The sequence below is a fragment of the Megascapheus bottae genome, chromosome 3 (assembly GCF_031878675.1).
Source record: "Megascapheus bottae isolate mThoBot1 chromosome 3, mThoBot2.hap1, whole genome shotgun sequence".
NCBI lineage: Eukaryota > Metazoa > Chordata > Mammalia > Rodentia > Geomyidae > Megascapheus > Megascapheus bottae.
Genome location: NC_143511.1, coordinates 50,419,603 through 50,436,292, shown reverse-complemented (window position 1 = coordinate 50,436,292; position 16,690 = coordinate 50,419,603). Strand labels below are relative to the sequence as shown.

The following is a 16,690-nucleotide window of genomic DNA, read 5'->3' as shown; positions in this document are numbered from 1 at the left end:
TAGCTAGGCAAGCACTGTACCGCTAAGCCAAACTCCCGGCCCAAAGTGAAAAATTTTTATCAGCTTAGTTATCAAATATGTTTGAAATTTAAAGAGAAATTAGTAAATACTTTGTCTTTGAAGGAGACAGCTTTCAACAGATTCTTAAAAGAACCTACTTTTCTACCCAAAGTTGAACTAATGTTATTAAAGTGATGAGCAGGTCTCTATTTTCAACCAGGGAAATTTGGTCTTTTCTCTCACCACCATCACAACATCCCTCATGCCAAAAAACCTAAAGATTAATTTGATGTTCTTTATACACAGTTTGAGTTTTCCCAACCACTGACTCCCAGATAATTGAGAAATGCCTGGAAGAAAATAGAGACGGCAAGCAATGTTTTGGGGGGGTCTTTAACAAAAGATTTGACCAATTCTAAGCATTTTAGTTGACTTTATTTTAAAACTATATGATTTGCTGGGGAACTGCAACAAAACAAAGAGGCATCCTGAGCCAGCAAGAGAGGTCAAACAGAAATCGAAATATTTAAATAGACATAGATTATCCAGTAGACAGAGAAAACATATGTTTAATGAACCATCAAAATCTTTACAATCTGATTTGGGGGTGGGGGAGGTCATGGGTTTTGAACTAGGCTTGGGCGCTGTCCCTGAGCTTTTCAGCTCAAGGCTACCTCCGCCACCCCTCGAGCCAAGCCCCACATCCCATTTTCTAGAGGTTAGTTGGAGATAAGAGTCTCAGGATCTTTAGTGCCTGGGCTGACTTTGAACCTTGATCCTCAGATCTCAGCCTCCTGAGTAACTAAGATTATATTGTGAGCCACCGCTCAACAATCTAATTTTTAATGTGTTTTTAAAAGCATAAAAACAATAACCAGAGGAATATTTTAAGTTTGTAGTTCCTTTTGCTTGCTACTCTAGTCCAGTTTAACTTTCCATTGTATTATACAATGCAAGAGTGGATAAGGGAACAGTACTGCCTTTGTGTGATGGCTCTTGGTCTTCCCCTTCATATAATGTATTACATATATTACATATTAATATTTTTGCCAGCCCTGAGTCTTGAACTCAGGGCCTGGGCACTATCCTTGGGCTTTCTCAAAGTTACCACTTGAGCCACAGCACTGCTTCTGGTTTTTTCTGTGTATGTGGTACCAAGGAAGAGAATCCAGGCTTTATGCATGCTAGGCAAGCACTCTTACCACTAGGCCAGGCTCCCAGCCCTATTAATTAATATTCTATAACATATATATATATATAAAACTTTCCCTTTGTATAACTATCCAAAACATTTTCTTCTCTATGCCTGACAAGAAAGCAACCCGTAGTGCTTTTTTACTTGCTTACAAATAGAATTTTCTCCCATCTTAAGAGCCAGCCCTTACACAAGGCAACACGCACGTTTCAGAAGAAAAAAAAAAAAAAGACAACTCTTGCCTGGACGGACCTCCATTTTGCAACCAGGAGGGAGGAACTAGCAGGCTGACTGGCCAAAGAAGAATTCTGAGTAGTATTTCTGGCATAGCACCTCAGCGCGAACCTAGTGCCGAAAGCTATAGGATGCGTTGAGGAGGGGGAGAGTCACTGGTAAGAAAGAGAGGTCACAGAGGTGGTACTGGTCTTTCGTGGGGGCTCAGGCCGTGAGGAGGGGAATGGCTCCGCCTCTTCTCCCCCTTCAAAGAAGAAGCAGGGCTGGAAGTGTGGCTGAAGTGCCCAGGCCCCGTAGTTCCCGCCCCAGGGACCCTAGTTTGCCCCGGGGAGGGGGGTGGAGAGAGAAATGGAGACCTCGACTCCCTAAAGCACCAGAGGGTAGATTCGAAACTCCTGGGAGCCGGCGCGGCTGGAGGGAGCGGCAGGTGGGGAGGGAGCTTCTCCCGTGGCTCGCCTGGGCTCCGGGCCGGGCGGTCCGGGGAGGACGTGGTCTCCCCGCGCCCCCCACATGTCACCCCGAGCCGCCGCGCGCCCGGGTGTACCGTTCTTCCACCTCACGCGCGCGCAGCGCCTCCTGCGACGGCCAGCCACCCCCGCGGGGCTGCGGGGCGCGGGCCGGGGAAGGGGGGCGCCCGGGGGCCGCAGCTGCCAATCCTGCGAGGACGGGGCCCGGAGGAAGGCGGCGTGGTCACCCGAGGGCGGAACGGGCGGGCGGGATGGGTTGTCCGCCCTGGCCAGCCGAGGAAATGCAGGGGAGAAATCAGCACGAGAGCCCGGGCGGCATGGAACTGAGCGCGGACCGGCTGGCCGCGGCCGCCGCCCAGGGCCGCGTGGACGAGGTGCGGGCGTTGCTGGAGGCCGGGGTGCCCCCCGACGCGGTCAACCGGCACGGGCGCAGGCCCATCCAGGTAGGCGGGCGTGGAGGAGCCGCCCGGCCGAGGACCTGCGACGAACAGACTCCATTTTCTGGGGTGGGGGGGGGGCTTCTTTTTCTTTTTCTTTCTAGGGTGTGTGGGGAGAGGGGACGCCGGGATCTCTTACCGAAGCCTTGGGAGGAACAGGAAAGTATACAATATAGGTCTCCAAAATGGGGAGCGAAGTGGGGTGCGTGAGTGCGTGTGTGCGTGCGTGTGTGTGTGTGTGTGTGTGTGTGTGTGTGTGTGTGTGTGTGTGTGTCAGACAGAGCTTCGCACCTTCTCAGATACAACATTTGCAAACGAAGATTTGTATTTGGGGCTAATCTCCCGGATAAGGGAGATTTCGTGGAAATGTACTGTAGGCCTCCTATGTTGGAATCAATCTCGACCTCAGTTATTCAGAAACTATATATTGAGCTGCTTTTTGACTGCAAAAGGATTGTTTGCTTTGGAAATGTAGTAAATAAAAGGCGAAGGCATGAACAAAAATGATCTCGCCTGAGATATGGGTTTAGGTACCATTGTGGGGGTCGCTATATTGTCTTTGCTTTAAAAAAAAAAACTTAATTGGTATGGTACATTCCAGACAGAAATCAGTTTCCCCTTTGTTGAAAATTGCTGTTTCTCCCCTGCAGCCCTTTGGTTTTGTGGCTTCGGGTGTGTGTGCTTTCTCATATTTCAAGTTAAATAAAATTTCCTCCCGGCAGTCAGTATTACAACTGGTGGCAACCATTTTAAGAAAATGTACCTGAAATGGAAAAAAAAATGGATGATTAGTTTTGACTATTGTTTAGCCAGAGAAGAAAGAGGAAATGGTTTTGGTTTTGAACTTCACACAAATTTCTGTGTGACAAAGAAATTGCAGTTTATACAAAAATTGAAATCCATTTATTATTAAATTTATTCCAGAATCCTCTAAACATTTTTTGCTTTGGATTACTATTATGATTTAAATATATCGGTTATGTTCCAGTTTCTCAGTCTTTATACCATAAGATATGCAAAACTTTTCAGATAAATTCTATTAACAGAATGAAGGATTTCATCGCATCCTTGATACACTGGATTGCATTTTTTTTTCTGGTTAACTGTATTTGTAATTTAGTTGACTGATATTTTTGCTTGCTTATCTTTTTAGAAACAAGCAATTTTATTTTCTTCAGTTGCAAGTAAGAGTCAGCCGCTAGCAATAGTATAACTCATTTTTTATTCCATGGTATAGAAAAATAAAAAATGATTCAGGTTGAATGAGGCACAGTGTAATAAATACAAATGATTCCTGTTTAAAGTTTTTATCTTCTAGCTAATCAACACCACTACCCATTATATAGCATACTACATTCTTCTTAGAAATACTAACATACTAACATTCTTCATTAGAAATGACTATTTCAAAGATGATTAAGGAATGAAGAGTTGAGCTTCTTATTGTTGCTCTAATTATCACAAATGTAATTATGCCAACAAGCAAACCCGTTTATTATTCTGTAGATCCAATATCTTAAAAAGGGGGGGCTCCTTGAGGATTTATTTACTTATTTAAAGACAGTGGTGGGGCTCTGGACACTGTCCCTGAGCTTTTTTTTTTTTTTTTGCAAAAAGTTCAGAGACAGTGGTAGGCTAGAGCTCTATCACTTTACCCCACTGGGCCACTTCTCGTTTTCTGAGGTTAATTGGAGATAAAACTGTCATGGGCTTTCTTGACCAGCCTGGCTTAGAACCAGGATCCTCAGACCTCAGCGGCTGGAGTAGCTAAGCTTACAGGTGTGAGCCACAGCATAAGGAGGGTTCTTAATTTCTATCCTTTTTCCAGATTCTCACAGTGGTTTCTGGCCACTGTTTTTCTCTGACATCTCTCTCCCTGCCTGTTTCTTGGCTTTGACTAAGACCCCTTTTGTAAGGTCCCTGTGAAAATCCAGGATAATTTTCATTAAAAAAAAAAAAAATCCAGCGGAACCATGTCGACAAAGCCTGTCAGACATCGCGCCTGCACGACAGCTCCTGAGGGTAAGAACAGTTCCGCTCTTTGGGGCAGGCTGTCTTATTTGGAGAAACGTTCTTACCACAGGAAGAAATTTTAGGAACAGTTGGTTATGCTTTCTCATGTGATGCTTGGAAAAATACGACTTTTACATTGCAGGAAGACAGCACGACGACCTTTTCTGAGAAGGTTAAAAGCACACGCACCGCACGCTGTTTAATTTTATAATTTTTGTCATTACCAAGTCTGGGAGCTACCCAGAACGAAGCCAGGCCGAGGAGGCTTGGAGGAGGCAGCGGGGACTCCGTGGGTACGGGACCTCGGGCCTTCGTTTCTTTGGAATCCATCACGTCCAGTCCATCGCCCACTCCTCACCCGTGTCCCGTCCACGCCTCGTCCTCGGAGCCCCACTCCTCACCCGTGTCCCCCGTCGTCTCCCGCAGGTCATGATGATGGGCAGCCCCCGCGTGGCCGAGCTGCTGCTGCTCCACGGAGCCGAGGCCAACTGCGCGGACCCGGCCACCCTCACCCAACCCGTGCACGACGCGGCGCGGGAGGGCTTCCTGGACACGCTGGTGGCCCTGCACCGCGCCGGGGCGCGGCTGGACGTGCGCGACGCCTGGGGCCGCCTGCCCGTCGACCTGGCTGAGGAGCGGGGCCACCAGGACGTGGCGCGGTACCTGCGCGCGGCCGTGGGGGGACCCCGAGGTGGCAGCTGATCCCACTCAGGTGAGGACACAGTGATTAAAGGATTTGGGGGAGAGAAAGAGGGGGGGTTGGGGGAGATGGAGGGAGGGAGAGAGGGAGGAGAGAAGGAGAGAGAGGGCGCGCGAGCGAGCGAGAGCGAGCGCTAAAGAGAGAGCTTTGCTCCTTCCCTTGGGAAAGTCCTGTAGGGTTCCCTAGGTCGCACAGCCTTGCCACAGCGGCTGGCAGCGAAGGGGTACCTCCCCAAAACCCCACAAATAAAAACTTCTGCCTCCTCTCCAATACCACCCAGGTGTTCCCCATTTGTAAACCTTGGTAGTTTTGCCAAGATTGTGGGAGATCGGGTGGGAGGGTGTCTGGGTTGGAGACTTCCCCTTCGGCACTGTGAGACCTCGCCTCTCCCCTTCCTCCAGAGAGGGTGGCATTTCTAGGAGACAGATGGGTGTCCAGGAGTCACAGCGGTCCTCCACTCCACACCTTCGTGCATTTCAAAGCCTTCCTCTGCCTGCCGCTCCTATGGCAACCTTCCTTTAGTCTACACTTTTCATGAATTTCAAAGCTTCTCCAATCTTCTCACCCAGATCTCTGTTTTCCAGTGGCTGGATTTATTTTGTATTTTTTGCTGGAGAGAGAATAATTCTATAGGTAGTACCAATTGTGCGCTTGTACTCAGAATCTGAGCACTGTTCTGGAGCTTTTGCCCTCAAGAGAGGCGTTCTACCACTTGAGTCACAGCTCCACTTCCGTCTTTTTTGGCTACTGGAAGATAAGTATCATCGTGGACTAGGCTGTCACAGTTATCCTCAGATCTCAGACTCCTGTGTAGCCAGTAGCTACTTTTCAAATATTTATTTCATACTTAAACAACTTTTTACATTGTACTTAGTTTTCAGTATTTTAAAATATTCAACATTTAAATAACTTTAAATCAAAATAAGCATACCCAGCAACATAGGAAATTATCATGAATATTTAAGTGAAGCAGGACTTCAAAAATATTTAAATGTATCCTATTTTGGCTTAGAACTGGTACTTCAAAGAGCCCTGGGAACAATGCGGAAACTAGCCCAAGGCAATCAGATAAGAAGTTGACTACATAAGTAGTAAAGGTTGAGCTTTGAATAGGAAGTAAAATGTGAGAACATCTTTAACCCAGCCACTCTCACAGCTCTCATCACACATTTGAGTAAAAGTCTGCACTAAAAAGGGAGAAGACCTACTACCTTGACTAGCATCAAAGGAATTAATTCAGTGATCCTTAGTAATCAAAACTAAGGCAGACAACTTAATCTCTTTTTTTCTTTCTCTCTCCTCTTTTTTTTTCCTTTTTCTAAAATCCTTCTTCTGCCAGTAAAATTATAGTAGCTCACTAACTGATTTCAGGAAAGCCTATGAATAGCAGAATCCTAAAATGCTCAGGTTTCATAATAAAATAACATGGAATTTAACTTCTATCCCCCTCATTGACTTCTTAAACACATTTTTGGGGTTTTTTTTTTGCATTGTCGAGGCTACAACCTAGATTCCCACAATGCAAGGAAAGCACTCAACCACTGAGCAATGAACCCTTAACCCCTCCTGCATTTGCAGTTTCTAATCTGTATCTCTAGATAATGTCAAATACCTAATGTGTTATAAATGATACAAAGTAGTGATACTCCATTGTTACAGAAACAATGCCTACATATTCTGTACAGTGGCAACCATGTTAGTCCTAACTAGATTTCACATGGGTTACCAGGAATAAGGAGGACCCGGACTTCTACCCATCTGGCTTTGTTTGTTTGTTTGTTTGTTCAGAGGGAGGAGAATCTGGGGCTCAAACTCAGGCCCTTGTGTATGCTGTCCTAGGAAGTTCCTGACAGGTCCATCTCTAGCCTAGACTAATCCGTTATTGAAATGTGAAATGATTTTTGCTGGGAACACAAAGATGAATAATCTGCCTTCCTAGATCTTATGTTCTGGGAAACAGACTTTCTGCACATTAAGAACATAATCTAGGGAAGTAAGCTTGTAAAATGAAGTTGGTAAAGGTGAGCAGGAGAGATTCATAGCGTTAGAATATGGGAAGGAGAGTTGCCCTGGATGCAGTTTCAAGGGCAAAGACTGAACTGAGCCTGGAGGGTTAGACTATTAGGGTAGATTAAAAGAGCACAGAAAACCACCAGAGAGACTCCAGTAGAAGGGTCTGTTTTGTTTTGCAAATGTAGCAGAAACTAATGGATTGGGGGAGGGCGGGATGGTGTGGGAAGTAAGCTGGTGGCCTTAGGATAGGAAGAATAAAGTCCTTGGCTCAAGTGAGTTTGGTTCTTCCTGCACTACTCTAGATGCAAGAAAATGCCTGGGGAGTCAAGAAAGGGGAGCGCATAGATGCCCCCTGCTAGTGCAGGGCAGTATGTGCGCGCGAGGCAACCTCACGGGGCCACCTGGAGCTGTCTTGTGGGAGTCTACTGCAGGAGTGGTGCAGGACTAACATTTAGAAGGGATGCACACCTTAAAGAGCAGACCCTGTAGGCGGGTAGGTGGATGTCCAAAGACGAGGGGAAAATCCTGTCCCAAACCTTCAGAACATCTGGCGGGAAATGAAAGAGAATTTGGGAGGAACCGGCAGCTGGTTTTTGACTTCTGGTTTCTTTTGGCTTTCTGCAGGCTGGCCTGATGTGTCTGGTCCATCACAGAAGATGGAAAATTGCTAAAACCTGTGTCACTTCGCCCCACGCTGCCCTGCCTTTTTATTTCTTTTTTTTTCTCCAATAATGCTTTACAAAATAGGAACTGCTTCTCTTTGCATTAATTGATTCCTTTACCCACTATATAACACTATAAAGAGTCTTTGTAAAAAGCTAAACTGTATTCTTGTCTTTTGATTGAGTGGGCGATTGGGGGACGGGGTGGGGGGGGGGGGTGAAAACCAGGCTGTCATGGCACATAAGTGTGTAGACACTTCGTATTTGCTCAGCTCACCCAGGGCACGCTAATCGGGCCTTAGTAACATCACAAGGCTCAAAGTAGTCACATGGCTTTGGCATTTCTCATATCAAATCAGTAGCAGCTTAAGAGCCAGAACCCTAATTTTAAAAAATGTTTACAACCAATGTTTATTGAGGGCTTGTTATGGCTCTGTCCCAGAGATATAGAACAGGAGACATATATGAGCCAATCAGCACACATAAACACGTGTAAAAAAAAACTCCATAACTCCAATTTCTTGGTTTGCAGACTTTTTTTTTTTTTTTTTGTGGGTCTTGGGGCTTGATCTCTGCAGGGATGCTGTCCCTGAGCTCTTCAGCTCAAGGCTGGAGACAAGCTCCACTTCCCATTTTCCAGAGGTTAATTGGAGATAAGAATCTCGGGTCCTTCTGTGTCCAGGCTGACTTTGAACCTTGATCCACAGATCTCAGCCTCCTGAGTAACTAGGATTACAGGCACGAACCACCACATCCAGCTGCAGATATTGTTCTTGAATCTCCTTTTTTTTTTTAAAGTAAAAAAAAAACTCCGCGGTTTGAATATGACATGTTGCCAATCTCAGAGTTAGTTGCTGTAAATTTTTAACTCTTGGCCAGATCTCCCACCGTCAATTTAGAATTTTTGTGTCTCCTCCCGGCATCTCTCCGGGCTTGTGTGAGGACCTCAGCTTTTTTATTTGGTTTCTTGTATGACAGTGGTCTCAAATGTGCTAAGTTCTGTCTTTCACGGATGCCAATTGCTCAGTGCTCATAGCAGCCGGTCCATATTTCTGGGTATGTCTCTCCCATGGCTGCGGTCCATGAATACCTCTAGTTCTAACACACACACACACACACGTTGTCCTCCGTGGTCTCCCTGGCCCCTTCTTGCCGCTGGAGAATCCGATTCGTGCGTCCCTCCCGGCCTCTGCTAAGGGGCTGGTGGCTGCCTCCTCAGCATCTCCAAGTCAGCCGACGGCGCTGTGGCCTGGACACCTCTCGGGAGTCCAAAGGCAACTGTTTGTTATAAGGCCCAAGACCTTGGCCGGCTGGAGCTATCCCCCCGGGGCGCTTCGGGAGGAAGTTTTCTGGAAGAGCCTCCCTCCCTCCTGGAGGCTGTGAACAGGAGGAGGCAGGCACATTCTGTCCCGGATTTGGCTTTGGAACTGAAGGGAGGGAGACACAAGCCGGGTGCGGCAGTTACTCACCACATCCGTCCTTCCCAACACACAAAGCGGTGCCACCCTAAGAGGGACTGCGGGGGAGGGGGGGAGGTACTGGAGGCGGGAACGTTAATCGTTGGGGACAGAGAAGATTGGATGTAAGGCAGCAGAAAGGGGGGGCCTTCCTCTCCCCGCGTGACCACCATGAAGGAAGCTTCAGTATCAAGACAGAGAGATAGATAGATAGATGATAGATAGATAGATAGATAGATAGATAGATAGATAGATAGATAGATAGATAGATAGATGATAGGTAGATAGATAGATAGATTTTTTTTTTTGGCCGGTTGTCACTGACCTCCTTTTTGCTCAAGACTAGCACTCTACCATCTGAACCACAGTGCCACTTCCAGTGATTTCTGTGATTAATTGAAGATGTGGCTCATGGGCTTTCCTGCCTGGGTTTTTTGAACCTTAATTCTCAGATATCAGGCTCCTGAGTAGCTGAGCCACCAACACTGGGCAAAATATATGTTTTGTTGTTTTTGTTTTTTGGTGCCATTCAGTCCTGGGGCCTGAACTCAACGCCTGAGCACTGTCCTTCGGCTTTCCTCAAAGCTCTACTACTTAAATCACAGCACCACTTCTGACTTTTCTATGTATGTGGTAGCAAAGAATTGAACCCAGGTCTTCATGCATGCTAGGCAAGCACTCTACCACTAAGCCAACTCCCAGCTCCCCCAATTTTTTTTTTTTTTTAATGAATAGGAGAATGATGTAATATGTCAGTCTTGGGGCTCTAATTCAGGGCCTTAGTTAGCACAGTCCCATAGTCAGAGTCTTATTTTTGCTCAATGCTAGCATGCTACAACTTGAGCCACAATTTTACCTCTGGCTTTTTTGGTGGTTAATTGAAAATAAGAGTCCCATAGACTTCCTTGCCTGGCTGGCTTTGAATCTCCATTCTCAGATCTCATCCTCCTGAGTAGCTAGGATTATAGGCTGGGACCACTATAGCCCCTTTTAAATACCTCTTTAATAAAATGATTTCTGTTGTTAATGATTTAGGTGAGAAAAATCATTTAGAAATAAAGCAAATCTTAGGATCCTTCCTGTACCTAGAAAGCTCTAATCCATTTAAGGGGTTTTTTTTTTAGTGCATATATTTTATTTACTTGAATACAATTTAAATGACGTAAATTTAAGGATGTTTTTAACATGTAAACAGTTTTCTTATTAGTCACCATATTTAAATGGCAATAGTAAGGTTAGATAGATTTAGCCTTCTAAATCAAGTCTATAGACAAGATACTGAATAGATCAGTTTCACAAAGCTGAGAGGGCAAAAGGTAGGAAGAGGATAATACAGTGTGTTTTTCTTTGTGAAGAATATTACCTCAAGTTTGGGGCTGGGAGTTTGGCCTAATGGTAGAATGCTTGCTTAAGCATGTATGAAGACCCGGGTTCAATTCCTTGGTACAACATACATACACAAAAAGTGTATGTATCTACTCTCAAGTGAGTAGATTACAGCAAGGCTTGGTAGTCTGGGTAGCACCATAAATGAGTATCCAGCAGTGGCAGATACTTACAACCACAAAACACCATGGCCAGAAATTGACCTAGAATTATAAGGGGCTAACTTGCTCCAAAGCAGGTTTGTTTTTCACACAGAAGAGCAGCATTAATAATATCCACATGCAGCTCTATATAAAGTAAATCAGTTACAAGAAAAATAGAAATACGTATCTTTCACAATTTTAGTAAGAAAGCAGGAAATGAGGGCATTGGTGCAACTATGTTACTCTTGGACATGCTGGAAAAAATCTTTGCCTATAGGCAAATTAGATCTATTTTCAAACTTTTTTTCCTTTCTTTTTTCTCTCCCTCCCTCCCTCCCTCCCTCCCTTGTATGCTTGAAAACTTATTTCTTTTGATCATTGAACAAGTATTTCATTTGGGGGAAAAAAATGAAAGTTTACTTACTGAAGGACATCTGGGTTGTTCCCAAATTGTAGCAATTATGAATAAAATGTTATGAACCTTGTGCAAACATATATTTTCAGTCTGTTTGAGTAAACACTATGGAATAACATTGCCACATAATATGGTAAGAGTTTTTACAAAAATATTGCCAAATTGTTTTCCAAAGTGACTATACTATTACTATTTTGCATTCTAGAACCAAGAATTCTTATTGTATGTCATCCTCATTACGATTTTGCTGTGCTGTGGCATTTACCATTCTACTAAGTGTTCAGGGATAGCTCACTGTACAATGTATTCTAATTGAGCTCATCTCCTTTGTCATTTTTTTAAAAATATATAAACGGAGGTACTAGAAAAGTTTGGCCTAACAACTGATTTTTTGTAGAGATAAAAAATTAAAGAGGATAACCAAATAAGTCTGAAGAGATGGCAATGGAGAAGGAATTGGAGGAACAGAGGAGAAAAAGCTGGAGGAGGAAGAAGAGAAGGAGGAGGAAGAGGAGAAGGAGAAGGAGGAGAAGGAGAAGGAGGAGGAGGAGGAGGAGAAGGAGGAGGAGGAAGAGGAGGAGGAGGAGGAGGAGGAGGAGGAGGAGGAGGAGGAGGAGAAACTTCAAAACAGAACATAACTATGGTGGTGAGAAACACATGAAAAAGAATTACTCTTGGTGTGATTTTGTCAGAGCTATTCTACTGTATTATCTGGGCAATGCAGAGCTCTTAAAAACGCCAAATATTTGTGAGCAGTACAAAATGAACGTGTAATCATCTTAAGTATCAGTTCCTGGGTTCCAAAAATCATCAGTTTTCAAAACATTGTAAATAAACAAGAGACACGTAAAATGCTAAAGAAGTCACATGGTGGCTCACACCTGTAATCCTAGATATTCATGAGGCTGAGCTCTGAGGATCACAGTTCAAAGTCAGCCCTGGCACAAAAGACCACGAGACTCTTTATTTCCAATTGACCTCTAGAAGATCAGAAATGGTGCTATGACTCCAAGGGTAGGGTAGTGGCCTTGAGCTGAAGAGCTCAAGGACAACGCCCAGACCCAGAGTTCAAGTCCCAGGACTGACAAAAAAAAAAGTCACAACTATATGCGAGTACATGTAGATTTAGATCTGAGAATAGAAATCTGGACATTGACACAGTGCCATTTTCTTTTTGCTGGTCCTGGGGATAGAACTCAGGGCCTGGGCACTGTCCTTGGGCTTTCTCAAGGCTGGAGACCTATCACTTGAGCCACAGCATCATTTCCAACTTTTCCTATGCATGTGGTACTGAGGAATCGAACCTGGGTCTTCATGCATGCTAGGCAAACACTCTACCACTAGGCCAAACTCCTGGCCCCACAGTGCCATTTTCTACACCAAGTTCAACAAAAGAAGTGGGCTTGTGCTGATGGTCACAAAGCCAGAACTTTTGACCCCTCTCTTCATCAGGTTCCTGATACACAGACATATAATCTGACAGGAAACAGAGATTTCTGAATCAGAGCACATACCATATATTACTCACCAAGCATCCTAGTACTGGATTACTTCTCTGAATTTCCCTCTCCAGGGGGGTGGAACAGGGACCAAGTGGCCACTTGTGTTTGCAGATGATTGTACCACGGATAGGAACTTTGCAATTATGAGATTCATAACTTATAAAAAAAAAAGCTACTACATCGGTCCCCTGTGGAAATGTACCTCAAAATATAAATAAGTCATTAAGATTGGAGAAGATGATCCTGCAAGTGTTCCAACTTCACTGTCCTGAATGGAGGCAAGTGGTTACAGCAGCTCTCTAAATCTCTCCAACATTCAAGACAAAAAAACACAAACAAAACTAAAAAAGGTGAGTAGACATTGGTTTCTCATGTTCACACTTCAGGTGCAAAGTAAAAAATTTAAAGGGGCCAGGAGTTTGGCCTAGTGGTATAGTGCTTGCCTAGCGTGCATGAAGACCCAGTAGAAAAGCTGAAAGTGATGCTGTGGCTCAAATGGCAAGTGCTAGCCTTGAGGAAAAAGCCCAAGGGCAGTGCTCAGGCCCTGAGTTCAAGCCCCAGCACTGGAAAAACAAAATAAAAACAAAGGCCAGTAGTTTGGCCTAGTGGTATAGTGTTTGCCTGGTGTGCACAAAGACCCGGTACCACATATATAGAAAAAAACTGGAAGTGGTGCTGTGGCTCAAGTAGTAGAGTGTTAGCCTTGAGAAAACCCAAGGACAGTGCTCAGGGCCTGAGCTCAAGCCCAGGACTGGCAAAAAAATCAAAACCAAAACCAAAACCAAAACCAAAACAAGGATCCTGCATTTTTTTTTTCTTTACGAAAATGTCCTTTGAATTTGGTTTCAGTGTCCTCTCCTACAAGCTAGGCTTGTTCATTCATAAATGTATTAGTAATTTATTTTTTTTTAATTTGATAAAAAACTACATAATCATTAAGCAAAATTTGTGTCATTGTGCTAAAGGAACATCACTTCTTCCTCCCCTGTCCTTTAAAGCACTCTCACATGCTTTTAAGCTCTTTCTCTGCACACAAGCAAGTTTTGTCTTGCTTCTATTGCTTTGTTTAGACTATTTCCCCCCTTTCTAAAATTCACTCTTGCTCTACAGTCACTTTCATTCTTAATTTTAGCTCTTTAGCTCAGTCTCTGTAAATCTATTCCTGTCTAATTCCTTAATATGAAAATGGATGAACATTGTCTAGTTTCTCTCTGCCTTGAGCTCTCTCATTGGATTAACTTGTCCATTCCACTTCAGTCCCATGCTTATGCCCAACTCCTGATTAAATTCTTAATCTTAATTTCACTCATTTGACCCTTTGACCATCACCCTCTGATTCTACTACCTTTTTATCTTCTTTCACCACTTTTTCCTTATTTTGACTCTCAGGTTGTTCATAAATTTGACAAACTGAAATCCCAGTTAAGGGGCAGGAGCAGTGGCTCATACCTGTAATCCTAGCTGCTCAGGAGGCTAAGATCTGAGGATCAAGACCTCCCTGAATCCCTCAACACCCCCCCTCCAAAAAAAAGTATAGCTCTGTAATAAGGCTCTGAAAGGTTTTGTTTTGTTATATTCCCACCCTCCTCCGTAAAGGAAGAAAAGCAGCAAATGGTAGTTTTCAAGTGAAGTAGGGTTAGGAAAACTTCTTGTAAATCAATCCAATTGAGTTGTCTTAGGTACAGACTAGAAAGGACTGAACTGGATTTTTTTTTAAATTTTTATTTTTATTTATTTTTTTTTAATTTTTATTTTATTTATTTATTTTTGCCAGTCCTGGGCTTGAGCTCAGGGCCTGAGCACTGTCCTTGGACTTTCTCAAGGCTAGAGCTCTACCACTTGAGCCTCAGCACCACTTCTGGCTTTTTTTTTTTTCCTATGTATGTGGTACCGAGGAATTGAACCCGGATCTTCATGCATGCTAGGCAAGCACTTTAACCACTAGGCCAAACTTCCGGCCCCTAAAATTTTTATTTATTTATTTTTTTTGCGGGGATGAGGTTGATTTGGGGTACTTGAGACCTGGGCTCTGTCTCTGAGCTCTTTTGCTCAAGGCTAACATTTCATAACTTAAGCTACAGCGCCACTTCTGGTTTTCTGGTGGCTAATTGGAGATTAGAGTCTCACTGACTAACTTTGAATCAGGATCCTCAGATCTCAGCCTCCTGTGTAGATAGGAGTACAGGCATAAGTCACCAGTGCCTGGCTAGGACTGTACATTTACATTTTTATGAATGGAATTAAATGATGGCTCAGAGTTGCTTCAAAATTATCCAGTATAAATCCCTTGCTGGTGGGCACAAGCCTGTAATCCTTGCTACTCAGGAGGCTGAGATTTGAGAATCACAGTTCAAAGCCAGCCGAGGCACAAAAGTCGGCGATACTCTTATTTACAATTAACTGCCAGAAAACGAAATGGTGCTGTACTCAAGTGATAGAGTGCTAGCCTTGAGCTGAAGAACTCAGGGACAGCACCCAGGCCCAAAGTTCCCATGACAATCCCCCCCATACACACAAAAAAATCCAGTATAAAAGAACAGAGACGGGGGGGGGGGGAGCTAGGAGTTTGGTCTAGTAGTTAAAGTGCCTGCCTAGCATGCATGAAGACCCGGGTTCGATTCCTCAGTACCACATATAGAAAAAGCCAGAAGTGGTGCTGAGGCTCAAGTGGTAGAGCTCTAGCCTTGAGAAAGTCCAAGGACAGTGCTCAGGCCCTGAGTTCAAGCCAAGGACTGGCAAAAATGAATAAATAAAAGAACAGAGAGGGTGAGATAATGAATGAACAGTATTGCCCATAGATGAAAAATGATCTAATCCAGTTGGACACTAGTAGCGCCTGCCTGTGAGTCTGGCTACTCAGGAGGCTGAAGCAAGTCTGGGCAGGAAAGTCCTTGATACTCTTATCTCCAGCTAACCACTACAAAGCCAGAAGTGGAGCTGTGCCTCAACTGCTAGCCTTGAGCAAAAAAGCTCAGAGACAGCACCCAGACCATGAGTGCCCCAAGACTGGGGATGCTTGCTCTGTCTCTCTCTCTCTCTCTGTCTCTGTCTCTGTCTCTGTCTCTGTCTCTGTCTCTCTCTCTCTCTCTCTCTCTCTCTCTCTCTCTCTCTCTCTCTCTCTCTCTCTCTTTCTCTCTCTCTCTCTCTCTCTCTCTTTCTGTCTCTCTCTCTCTGTGTCTGGGTGAATGGCCCATGGTATCTCATTTTTTATTAGTTTTCTGTACTTGAAATATTCCATAACATAAATCATTATTTGAAAATAGTGTCTGTAATCACTGCATCAATTTTTCTTTCATCTCAACTCCTTCTCCTCAGAGTTTTGCTTTCAATACTCAATGGTTCATCACGTTCACAATGACTTCTTATCAATAGAAGCAAATGTCAATTCTTTCTCTTTTTTTTTTGTTTTGCCAGTCCTGGGCCTTGAACTCAGGCCTGAGCATTGTCCTTGGGTCTCAAAGCTAGAGCTCTACCACTTGAGCCACAGCACCACTTCTGGCTTTTTTCTATGTGTGTAGTACTGAGGAATTGAACTCAGGTCTTAGTATGCTTAGACACACACTCTACCACTAGGCCAAACTCCCAGCCCACAAAGGTCAATTCTTCATTGTTATTGTAGGCAGTGTTTGAAAGACTATCCTCCTTAAGTTTCCTTTCTTCAAGTAGGTTCTAAGGCAGACTACACAATCTTCTACCTCACCTGTCCTTCTTTCTAGTATTTTTTCACGGTTTGACATCCTTTCCTAAATGTTTTAATGTTGGAATCTGTTTCTTTATTTTTATACTAAATTCCTTGATGATATCTTTTAGCTTTTCACCATGGTATAGCAGAAAATGTCTTCTTATGTAAACTATCTATCTTTGACCTTGATTCTCTCCAGATTCAAGACTCTCACATTCAATTGTGTACTGAACACCTTTCTTTGAATATTAACTAGGCATTTAAAACTTGATTAACTGGATTCTGCTGAAACTTACGCCACCCAACATTTTCCTTATTCATTTGATATCAACTTCATTTTTTAAAATCTTTTGTCAGCCCTGGGGCTTGAACTCAGTGCCCAAG

General features: G+C 44.0%; 1 protein-coding gene across 1 annotated transcript; it reads left to right on the top strand.

Moving 5' to 3' along the window:
* The first annotated feature begins 2,162 nt into the window (after window positions 1–2,162).
* LOC150065475 (cyclin-dependent kinase 4 inhibitor B-like) lies at window positions 2,163–7,806 on the top strand. The gene is made up of 3 exons (XM_090329110.1): window positions 2,163–2,339; window positions 4,773–5,058; window positions 7,684–7,806. The coding sequence occupies exons 1-2, from the start codon at window positions 2,178–2,180 to the stop codon at window positions 5,046–5,048; spliced, it is 438 nt and encodes a 145-aa protein (XP_090185236.1). The 5' UTR covers window positions 2,163–2,177; the 3' UTR covers window positions 5,049–5,058; window positions 7,684–7,806.
* Window positions 7,807–16,690: the final 8,884 nt, after the last annotated feature.